Here is a 12596-nt window from a genome sequence, read left to right on the forward strand (position 1 = left end):
TCACACAGGATTTAACAGCTTCACAAAAATGTAAGTATTTTTTTTCCCCATGTTGTCATACGGTGTTCCCATTCCAAAAATGACCGGCCAACAAAACAAAATGCATATAAATTTCTTTTTATACTTATTAGGGATGCACGATCCCAGTCCCAGTCCAATTCCAGTCCTTGATTCTGATTGGTTGAGCCGTGTTGTAAATTAAGCTGTTGTAAATTACTTTACGTTTTTACGTTCGTGTGTTGCTCGGCAACCACTTTGTTGCAGCCGTAACCGTTTCTGAGGAACTACATTGTTTGGTGGAAGAATACTGTTTTTATTTATATCATTGCACTTTATTTGTTTTGTTTTATTTGTGAAACCTTACAACATATATGAAATAACCATTTCATAAAAACAATAAGCCCTGTGAAGCCATGGTTTACAGTGAATTTATAACTGCTAAGGGGGTTTTAGGTTGCCGTGCCTATCAACGACCCTTAGCGGTTATAAATTCACTGTAAACCAGGGATTCTTGGGGCTTATTGCTTTATTATAACAGCTAAGAGGCGCTGCTAAAACCCCTTTAGCTGTTTAGCTTTTATAAAACGATTATTCCATATACGTAGTAAGGTTTCACAAAATAAAACAAAGCAAATAAAGTGTAATGACATATAAATAAAAACATTCTTCCGCTAAACAGTGTAGTTCCTCAGAAACTGTGGTTGTTGCAACAAAGTGGTTGCCGAGCAACGCACAAATGTAAACAAAGTTCGTAGAGCAATTTATAATGACTTCGAACATGGCTCAACCAATCAGAATCAAGGACTGGAACTATCCGTTTTATAATAGCAATTAGATCACGTCAATAGTGTGGCTCATTCTTGAAGCAAAGTTGTGCCTAAATGGTGATTAGATTCACTGTTTTGGATCGCTGCATTTAATCTGAGATTGCACGAACAGAATGACGCGTTTATTATGTGATGGAGTAAACAGTAATAGCATGTGTTGGCATACTTCTAATAAAATTAAGTACAATAAAGTACAATTAAGAAAAATACACACATAACATTTAGACTATGTTTCTGGTTAATAAAGCAGTAATTGATGTCATAAAATCATGAGTATGTTTTGATTTAAAGGATATAACTTACATGAATAGAAAAAAAAATCACATGACACTTGTAAATTAAATAATTTTATATATACTGATTTATTCATTGTGTAATATGGTTTTTTTTGTTTTTTTTTTTTTTTTTAAAGTATGAGCTCTAAAAGAGTTTCAGAACTCTTGACTTTTTTCGGAATTGTGTCATTATTTTTTTTTTCCTCAGAATTGCGAGATATAAGCTCACAATTGCAAGTTACAAAGTCCAGCTCTGAGGAGAAATAAAGACTGATATGTTCACAGAATTGCGGGTTTATTAAAAAAACACAATTCTGGAAGAAAAAAAAAAAAAAAAAAATCTGAATTGTGAGTTTGTATCACACAACTCTGAGAAAAAAATTGGGAGCTAAAAAGTAGCAATATATATATATATATTTTTTTTTTTTTATTTTTTTTTAATTCAGTAGCGGAAATTTATAATCATTTTTTATAATCTACAAATGTTAGATCTTAAAATATTAAGGTTACCACTGCATTTTTCTGGGGGGAAAAAAATAACAAAAATGCAGTGATTGATATATAGTTTATTAATTTTTTTTTTTTTTTTTTTTTTTTTTTTTTTCCAAAGCTTCAATGTATTGGTATTATAAAAGAATTTTATTATCGTTTATTTAATTCTGACAAATAAGTTATTAATTATTAAAAATAATTAGCTTATATTTTCTGCACAGGAGAGACTTCCAAACAAAAGGAAACATATCGGTATCAGCACTGGCTATCTGCAAAAATGGGTTAAAAAGATATTGTCAAAAACCCAATATCATGCATCCCTAATACTTATTATTACTAAAAATTGTCTTCTATTATTATCAACTTGTATCTTTGAATTAGCACTGGTTTTGTATTTCTTTATAGAACTGATTTGAGTGGATTGAGTGGATGAACATTACAATGTTTTCACTCAAAAACTGAGGTGCATAAGCTCAGAGTAAATAAACTTTAATTTTAGACAAGCCATAAGTAGATATATAGTAGTTCCAAAATTTGGAAGAATATACATACATATATATATAATTTATTTATTTTATTTTATTTTTTTTTTTAAGTCTCTTGTGCTCTCCGAAGCTGAATTTATTTGGTCAAAAATACAGTAAAAAATATGAAATAGTATTACAATTTAAAACAACTGTTTTCTATGTGAATATATATTAAAATGCAATTTATTCTTGTGATTTTCAGCATCATTACTCCAGTCTTCAGTGTCGCATGCATCTTCAGAAATCATTCTGATATTGGCTGTTCAAGAAACATTTCTGATTATTATCAGTTATGCTGCTTGCATTTTCTATGCAAACTATGATGCATTTTTGTTTTTAGGATTCTTTGACTTCAAAAGAACAGCGTTTATTTTGAATTAAACTCTTTTTGTTGCATAATAAAAGTTTTTACTGTTGCTTCGGATCAATTTGATGCATTTTTGCTGAATAAAAGTAAAGTGTAATGCTGTGCATATTCATAGGTTGCTACCTTTGAAATATAATGTGCAAATTCTCTAAAACATCAGGTATTGGAGAGAAATATTCGATGTGGGAGCCGACGAAGCGAGAGCTGGAGTTGCTGCGACACAACCCCAAACGAAGGAAAATTACAGCCAACTGCACCATAGGTAAGAACTTCATTTCCCACAGGCCACGTTTCTGAGCGATTTCTCTGAAAGCCTGCTCAATAACAGCTCGGCTCTTAGTAGTTGATTAGGAGTCTGCCAAAACTCATCTGTATAAAACTAGTCGGTTCAAATGATTTTGTAGTAGTCGAGCGTCTAGAGACTGCAGGCTGCACCGGAGCCAAAGCGCTCTTTGTTTCTTGGCCACAAGTGCCATCAGTTTCGAATGTTTTCATCAGGTTTTGTGTGTGCATGCCATGACGGCAAGAGAATATAAGAGTCTCTCCGCACGCAAATAAGGAGGCGTGTGGACGCTGGCCATTAGAGAAATAATCATTTTCCTCCTCGGCGCTTCAGCGTTCTCCCTTCTCTCATTTTCGCCTGTTTCCCCTCAGTCAGAGGGCCTGGCAGTGGAGTAATAGTGTTAAATGTCTGCACCACAGGCCCAGCGTAGGCGCTAAACGCCAGCCTCTCTCACACCCAGAGAAACGCACTAATGCGATTAGCCATGTGAGAGCCGGAGCTGCCATTGATCATTTAGGACATAATATGGCCCATGTATGATGAATTCAGTAGGGTTATTGTGCGAGATGGAGCGCACGGCTGTTGGTTTACAGCCTCTCTTACACCCCGAGTAAACCGGAGGCGTGCGATGACACAACGAATCACGACGCAACAGCTTGAGGCTGCGTCTACTGGAAGTGTCAAAACATGTTCGTTAAAGACGCACCAATCAACTGTGTGCTCGATGCTCAACGCTCGACTTCAGAGACAGTAAAATGAAATATAATCATGTTTCAACCGCAAAATCATTTTGCACATTAGTAATTTTTTTTTTTTTTTTTTTAAACCAGTGGATTTCTATTCTAAAACAGCTAAGATTATAAACTGGGATCCAGTTCTTATTCATAAACAATTCGATGAAAACACAGACTGACATTAAGTATAAAATATTGCACTGCAGTGTAGTCTTATAGCAAAACAAATGACACTTTTGAGGCAGTTCTTTTGAGTTGTTGTTTAGTGAATCAAAAACCTACAGCATAACCAGAGTAAACACAAGCAACATAGACAGATTCTCAAGCTAATGACTCTTTTGAGTTTTCTTTATTGTAAACCGATTCCTGAAAAAATGAGTTCTATTGAATCATAACCACACAGCACAACCAGAGTAGTCTGATTCTTAAGAAAATGACTCTTTTGAGTCCACTTTTTTTTTAATGATGTATTTATAATCAAAAACATACAGGGCATACAGTGTTATCCAACTGATTCCTGAACAATTCGTTTGAGTTGTGTTTTAGTGAATCAAAAACCTACAGCATAAACAGCAGACTGATTCTTGAGTAAGTGACTCTTCTGAGCCAGTTCTTTATTGTGAATCAAAAGCATTCTGCTCCACTAGTGTGTTTGAACTGATTCCTGAATGAATGACTCCTTTGAGCTGGATCTTTTTTGTGAATCATACACGAAGCACAAGCAACATAGACAGATTCTCAAGCTAATGACTCTTTTGAGTCGTCTTTATTGTAAACTGATTCCTGAACAAATGACTCTGAGTTCTATTGAATCATAACCACACAGCACAACCAGAGTAGTCTGATTCTTAAGGAAATGACTCTCTTAAGCCAGTTAGTAATGTAGTAATGCATTTATAATTAAAAACATACAGGGCATACAGTGTTATCCAACTGATTCCTGAATGAACAATTCTTTTGAGTTGTGTTTAGTGAATCAAAAACCTATAGATTCTTGAGTGAATTCTCTGAATCACAAGCATTTTGCTCAACTAGTGTGATTTGAACTGATTCCTGAACAAATGACTCTTTTAACGCTTGTTCTTTAGTGTGGATCGAAAACATACTGCTCGACTAATGTGATTCAACCGATTCCTGAACAAATGACTCTTTTAAGTGAGCCCTAGTGAATCATAACCACACAGCACGACCAGAGTTGTCTGATTCTTAAGAAAATGACTCTTGAGCCAGTTTTTTAGTGATGTATTTATAATCAAAATATCCAACTGATTCCTGAATGAACAACTCTTTTGAGTTGTGTTTAGTGAATCAAAAACCTATAGATTCTTGAGTGACTTCTCTGAATCACAAGCATTTTGCTCAACTAGTGTGATTTGAACTGATTCCTGAACAAATGACTCTTTTAGTGCTTGTTCAAGGGAGACATTTTCTCAAGCTAATGACTCTTTTGAGTCGTCTTTATTGTGAATCAAAAACATACTGCTCGACAAATGCGGTTTAACCGATTTCTGAACAAATTACTCTTTTAAGTGAGTCCATAGTGAATCAAATTTGTTTTAGAGATTCAGAAATATGCAACGCATCCAGAGCACTCAGATTCTTGAGAAAATAATTGAGTCATTTCATTACCTTGAATCAAAAAACACAGTATGACTGGACTGATCAAACCGACTCCTGTACGATTGACTTATTTGAGTAGGTTCTTTTTTTGTGAATCAAAACCATGCAGCACAACCAGAGTAGTCTGATTCTTAAGCAAATGACTCTTTTGAGAGATTTTTTTTTTTTTTTTTTTTTTAGTGATTCAAAAATATGCAACATATCCAGAGTAGTCAGATTCTTCATCAAATGATTCTTTTGAGTCATTTCATTATCTTGAATCGAAAACACACTGCCTGACCAGACTGATCCAACCGATTCCTGAACAAATGACTCTTTTGAGTAGGTTCTTTTTAGTGAATCGCAAACGTGCAGCACAACCAGTGTTATCCAACCTACTCCTTTAATGACACATTTGTTTTGTTCCAAGTGAATCAAAACATACAGCACAACCAGAGTAGTCAGATTCTAAAGCAAATAACTCTTTTGAGACACTTTTTTTTTTTTAGTGATCCAAAAATATAGAGCATATACATATTCAGATTCTTAAATGATTGTTTTGAATCACTTCATTACCTTGAGTCAAAAACATACAACTAGACTGAAGCAAATTATTCTTTTGAGTTATTTCATTACCTTGAATCGAAAACACCCAGCACAATTGGACTGATCCAAATGATTCCTGAACAAATGATTCTTTTGAGCTGATTCTTTAAAGTGAATCAAAAACATACAGCACAAACGGAGTAGTCCAATTCTTAAGCAACTGACTCCGAGTCATTTCATTATTTTGAATCGAAAACACAGCATGACCAGACTGATCCAACTGATTCCTGAACAAATGACTCTTTTGAACTGGTTCTTTTTAGTGAATCATACACACAGCTTGCAACTTGTTTTGTTTTACTGTGAAATCTAAATTGTTTGTTTAAATGGAGTATAGTTAAGGCTGACTATCTGAAATGAATGCCTAAAAACTCATGTAATGTTAGTTAAGTTGTTTCACATGATGCACACCCAATTTATTTTATGCAAGCAGTTTGTTTTTGGTGCGTCTGGATGCTCCGCTCTCGTCCAGCGTGGAAACGGTGTTGTTTGTGATGAGACTGAAGCGGGGGGTCGTTGTGAGCAGCGGTGTGTGAGTAGGATCAGGCGTGCATACGATGTTCAGTCACTCGTGTGCATTAATAATACATTAGCACTTGAAAGAGCGAGGTGCCGCGGGAGGCGCTGGATGAGGCCGGACGCGTGTCTCTCTCTCCAGGTCTGCTCACGGTCGGCTACTCGTTTTGGTCGCCTCTTTGTCTCCGTCCCTCTTTTTAACTAAGCTCTGGAAAGCGTGAGGAGCAGATGTCTGAGAGCTGTAGATCTGGAGCGAGGCCAGTTGAAGACGTTTAGCCACCCTGTGAGAGCGCAGGCCTTCTGTCTGCTCGTCCCGCGGCTCGCGGGCCTCCTGTAACCTGTCAAACTGTAAGAGCGGGAGGGGAAACGCTGCCCACTTCAGCTCAGCGGGAGGAAACTCTGACTGACGGAGAGAAAGGCCTGCTGAGTTCAGCCATGCACAAGCTTCTGGGGTTATGCACTTCAGATCGAGACGAGGAAATTTGCTTTGTGAAAATGCATTGGTTTGCTCGGTTTTAACAATGTGCACAAGCGCTCGACTGGAAACTTGGTTTATCAAACCCATATTATTGTATCGGTGCAAGCTGTGCTGGCAGACAAAATTTTCTGATAGCCTAAGAAATCTTTCACCATTTGTTTATATATATATATATATATATAAATTTTTTTTATTTTAATTTTCTAATTTTTTTTTAACATTTGTTTCAATGTAATCCATGGGTGAAGGCAAATAAATTAATTAATAAATTGATTAATCACTGGTACAGATGGTGATACAGTAAATGCAAAGTAAATTAAGTTATGTCTCTTATTTTTTTTTATACATTATATATTACTAAAAATTGACAAACTGTAAAATCGAAGTAAATAAAATATTATTGTTTACTTTATAAATAAGAAATCTTAATTAAAAAAGGTGATAACTATGATAAATGAATAAAATAATTTAGAAATAATAAATCTAATGAAACAGTGATAACTAAATTTAAAGTAGATGAATAAAATTATTATATTGTTATTATTGCTATTAATATTTATTAATAATACATAACAAATAAACAGTAACAAATAACAGTAAATAATATAAAGTAAATTAATAATAATAATGTATTATCATTTCTCTTAATTACAATAATTGATACATTTTATTATCATTACTGATATTCATATTTAATAATAATGAATTATAAATAATGGTAAATAAAAGGTAAATAAAAATGATAACAGTAAATAATACAAAGTAAATTAATAATGTATTAAAACATATTTACTTTTTACTGTTTGTACATTTTAGTAATTTATCAATAATTGTTTATTACTATTATTATTATTATTATTATTATGAATTATAAATTGTAAATAATAAATAAAAGGTAAATAATAAATAAAAATAACAGTACATAATACAAAGTACATTAATATTTATTAAGACTTTTATATACCTTTTACTGTTTGTAAATTTTAGTAATTTATCAATAACAACAACAACAACAACATTATTATAATAATAATAATAATAATAATAACAATTTTGTTATTCATTTACTTTTTACTTTTTGTCAAATTTTGCAGTAATTTATTATTATTATTATTATTTAATTATTATAGTGAATTATAAATAGTAGTAAATAATAAATAAAAATAATAACAGTAAATAATACCAAGTAAATTAATAATGTATTAAAACTTATTTACTTTTTACTGTTTGTACATTTTAGTAATTTATCAATTATTTATTATTATTATTATTATTATTATTATTAATAATAATAATAATAATAATAATAATAACAACAATAACAGTTGTATTTTAAGCTGCTTGTTGTTGTTGTTGTTGTTGTTGTTTATTATTATTATTATTATTATTATTATTGCTATTATTAATATTTAATAATTATTAATTTTTTAAATGATAGTGTGTCATTGTATATCATACTAATAATGTCTTAACGTTTATTTACTTTTTACTTTGTTGATTTTAGTCATTTCAATAGCTTATTATTATTATTATTATTATTATTATTATTATTATTATTATTATTAACAACAAAAGAAATTATTGTATTTATTCTTTTTGTAGTAATTTATTATTACTTTGTTGTTGTTGTCTTTAGATTAGAAGGAAAAGCAAAAAAGTTTAAAATTTAAAACATTTTTAAAAAATGTGATTTTTATTTAATTTCATAACCGTTACTGGTGATGAATCTTTGTATTGCATGTACTCTGCTACAAAATGACTCCTTGTTCATCCTTGTTTCCAACTCTTCCCGTGTCGTCTCTTTCAGGTCTGAGGGGTTTGATAAATCTTGGGAACACGTGCTTTATGAACTGCATCGTTCAGGCTCTCACACACACTCCGCTGCTGAGGGACTTCTTCCTGTCCGACAGGCACAAGTGTGAGATGCAGTCCAACTCCTGCCTCGTGTGTGAAATGTCTCAGCTCTTTCAAGAGGTGAGAGCTCAAACCACACACACACACACACACACACACACACACACACACACACACACACACACACACACACACACACACACACAGAGTGTCTTAAACCTTCTGTTACACACGTCATCCTTCTCTCTATTCGTCTGTCCTGTAGTTCTACTCGGGTCACCGCTCTCCTCACATTCCCTTCCGGTTGCTGCACCTCGTCTGGACTCACGCACGACACCTCGCCGGCTACGAGCAGCAGGACGCTCACGAGTTCCTCATCGCTGCTCTGGATGTGCTGCACAGACACTGCAAAGGTACTGCAGCCAATCACACGACACTGTTCTCGTGTAACGGCCAATCAGAGGACGGCTGTGTTAGCTGTGTTTTTATTCTCTGCGATTAGTGGTTTTTCTGAAGTCTGAAGGCCGTCTTCAAGATCTGTTGCGCTTTATCCAGTAGGAAGTTGCAAATTTCGTCTTTCCAAATTGAGTGAAACGCAGCATTAGCTAGTTAATTATATTAGTTCCGCCTGGCTAGTTTTCAGATGAAATGGGTGGTATCGAGCAGGAGAGATAATGAGGTAAGGCTGCGTGACGCGTGTTAATGGTGACAGCTGTATTTCAGGACTGGAACAGAGTTCAGGCTGCAGATTGAGATGTGAGAGCTGTTAAAGATGAAGTGTGAGAGTTCTGTGACACATCACCCGTCATTGGCTGGATAAACAAATAGCCCGCCCCCAAAATCACACCATTGGTGGAGCCACTGGACACTGAAACAAACAGCAATGTTAGAAAAAGTATTTTAACCCCTAGAAAATGACACAAATTGAGGACTGCACAATTTGGCCAAAAAAAAAAATCTGAAAAATTTCCCCCACCAACCACCCGATTAAAAACCCCAAACTGTGATTTTTAAGTAAAATTAATATAAATTAAAATTCAAGGTTTGTCACGTGTTTGTTGGACGGCACAGTTTGGCCAAAAATATGATTTATGTAGCAATATGATTAAATATTATCATAATAATAAATACTATTATTATTATTATTATTATTATTATTATTATTATTATTATTAATACAATTTCTACTACTACTAAATAAAATATTAAAATGTGTTATATTTTACTACTAACATTTTATACAATTTTAAATATTTTTATTTTGTTTTTATTTAGCAAAATGACTAAAATATTTTATGATTTGTATTATTGCTAAATATAAATTTTAGACATTGCTATAGTATTTTACAGTAAAACAAAAATAGGTTGTTTAAGAAAAAATATAGTAATTTTATTTTACAGTAGAACTGTAAAATTGCAATATATATATATATATATATATATATAATTTTTTTTTTTTTTTTTTTTTTTTTTTAATTAAATTAATTTGTTGGGCAGCACAGTTTGGCCAAAATATGTAGCATTTTATGTAGCAATATGACTATAAAATAATCACAGCAATAGCTATTATCATTATCATTATTATTATTATTATTACTATTACTAAAAAAATTGAATATTAAAATGTGTTATTTCTTTCTTTTTTTTATGTATGACTAAAGCATTTTATTATGGTTTGCATTATTGCTAAATATAAATATTAGACAACATGACAAATATTGCTATTGTAGTATTCTACAGTAAAACAAAAATAGATAATTTAGGAAAAAATAATGGTAATTTTATTTTACAGCAGAACTCTCAAATTACATATATACATATATAATTACATTACTTTTTATATTTTTTAAATTAAATTAAATTAAAATTCATGGTTTGCTGTGTTTGGACAGGACAGTTTGGACAAAATTGTGATTTATGTGGCAATATGACTATAAAATAATCATCATAATAATATTATTATTATTATTATTATTATTATTATTTTATTATTGTTATTATTATTATTATTATTATTATTATTATTATTACTAATACATAAAAATGGTAAAATATGTGTTATACTATTTCTTAAATATATTTTTTATTTTTTAAGTCTTTTTATTTTTATTTAGTATGACTAAAATATTTTAAATATTAAAATGACTAAAATATTTTATTTTCATTTGCATTATTGCTAAATATAAATATTAGACAGTGTAACAAATATTGCTATTTTAGTATTTTGCAGTAAAACAAAAAAGATAATTTAGGAAAAAAATAACAATTTTATTTTACAGTAAAACTGTAAACTGGTTGGCATGTTGCATTTTCAACATATATTTATTTAATTAAATCACAGCTTTTGCCATTTCATAACTCCATTACGCCGTATTGCAATTTCAGCTTTATTCTGATGAGTCGATCCGCGATCATTAAGCTGTAAGCTATTCCAAACATTTCCTGACTTCCTCCAGAAACTTTTTCAGTAACGTCTGTCAAGCAGTAGAGAGATTTTCTGCATGTTATTTAATAAAGATCATGTCAGTGTGTCTCACGTAAGAGCTCTTCATTAGTAGATTCGTGACTCTGTAGGATGAAACGTTCCCTGTGAAGAACCTTAAATCATTGATCGGCCTGTGACGGCGCGAGAGAGACAGAGAGAGTGTCCTGTCGCATTGAACGGAGTCGGAGTCAGGGTCAGGGAGTGGGTGGGTGGGCGACGGCAGAGAACGCTCCGAATCAGAGAGGAAGTGAGGGGGAGAGACAGACCTCAGTCTTCCTCCTGCAGTGTGAAAGTGAAGGGAGGGGTGTTTCTGCAGCAAACCGAGCCCTGCTTTCTAATCAGACCTTCTCTTTCTTTCTCTCTCTCTGTGTGTGTGTGTGTTCATATGCTGCTTCCATGTCCACTAAGGAGATGACAATGGGAAAAAAGCCAACAACCCAAACCACTGCAACTGCATCATTGACCAAATCTTCACGGGAGGCCTGCAGTCTGACGTCACCTGCCAAGTCTGCCAGTAAGACCCGACGCAGCGCTCGCGCTCGCTTTAGAAGAGCCCGGAGCCAACGGACAGAGACAACCTCTGTGTCCGGTGTTCGTTTAGCTGCTTTTGCTTACGTGGATGCGTTGAATTGATCCTGGTGATGCGTGTTATTCCGACTTTTAAAGGGACAGTTCACCCCAAAATATCAGGTGTCATCATTTACTCACTCTCATGTTGTTCTAAACCTGTACGAGTTTCTTTCTTCTGTTAAACTCAATATAAGATATTTTGAATAATGTTGGTTACCAAACAGTTGACGGTACCCATTGACTTTCATAGTATGGAAAAAAGTACTGGAACTGTTTGGTGACTTCAGGGTGTGTAAATGATGACACAATTGTCTATCCCTTTAATTTAGTTCACACAGCATCCGTTTTGATTAGATTAGTTTCAACTTTGTCACTTAAATATTTAATTTATTTATTTTTGATTATTTTATCAGTACTTTTTTGCACTCACAAATATTGGGTAAACTATTTCATTAGATAATTACATATTTTTATTTATTATATTTAAATGGTAAATGTACTGTTTTGGGGTTTGTATCAGTGCTTTTTATTATAAATATATTTATAATTGTTTTACACAGTATTTAAATATTAATAAAAATATCTATCTATATTTATCTAATAAAATTAAAAAGAAATAAAAAAATATATTCTTAAAAAAATTAATTAAATTTAAAAAATGTATTCATCTAATTGAATTCAAATTTAAATATCAAATATTTTATGCATTTGAATTTTGGTCTGCTTATTTGCACAAAAAATATTGGGAAACTATTTAATTATATTTAATTACCTGTTGTTATATTGGAGTATTATATTTGTCGGTACTTTTTTGCACACAGTATAAAATATTTATTAGCCATTTAAATATTTTACACAGTATTTAAATATTAAATATTTAATCTATCAGAATTTTTAAATAATTAAATATAATTAAAAATATTTTGCACAAAATTCAAATACATTTATTTAAATTTTAATTTGTACTTTTTTGCACACACAAA

At 32.3% G+C, this 12596-nt stretch overlaps 1 protein-coding gene across 2 annotated transcripts in view; it reads left to right on the plus strand.

Annotated features, from left to right (window-relative positions):
- The window catches only part of usp22 (ubiquitin specific peptidase 22), a 52625-nt gene that overhangs the window by 34267 nt on the left and 5762 nt on the right, over positions 1 to 12596 (plus strand). Inside the window, exons 4-7 of one of the 2 annotated variants that reach the window (XM_051124088.1) lie at positions 2649 to 2750; positions 8512 to 8678; positions 8824 to 8971; positions 11452 to 11557. In XM_051124088.1, the coding sequence (XP_050980045.1) occupies positions 2649 to 2750; positions 8512 to 8678; positions 8824 to 8971; positions 11452 to 11557 (523 nt within the window). The remainder of the gene's footprint in view (positions 1 to 2648; positions 2751 to 8511; positions 8679 to 8823; positions 8972 to 11451; positions 11558 to 12596) is intronic. The other variant, XM_051124089.1, reaches the window with a different exon arrangement.

Source organism: Labeo rohita, chromosome 12 (assembly GCF_022985175.1).
Source record: "Labeo rohita strain BAU-BD-2019 chromosome 12, IGBB_LRoh.1.0, whole genome shotgun sequence".
NCBI classification, from domain to species: Eukaryota; Metazoa; Chordata; class Actinopteri; order Cypriniformes; family Cyprinidae; genus Labeo; species Labeo rohita.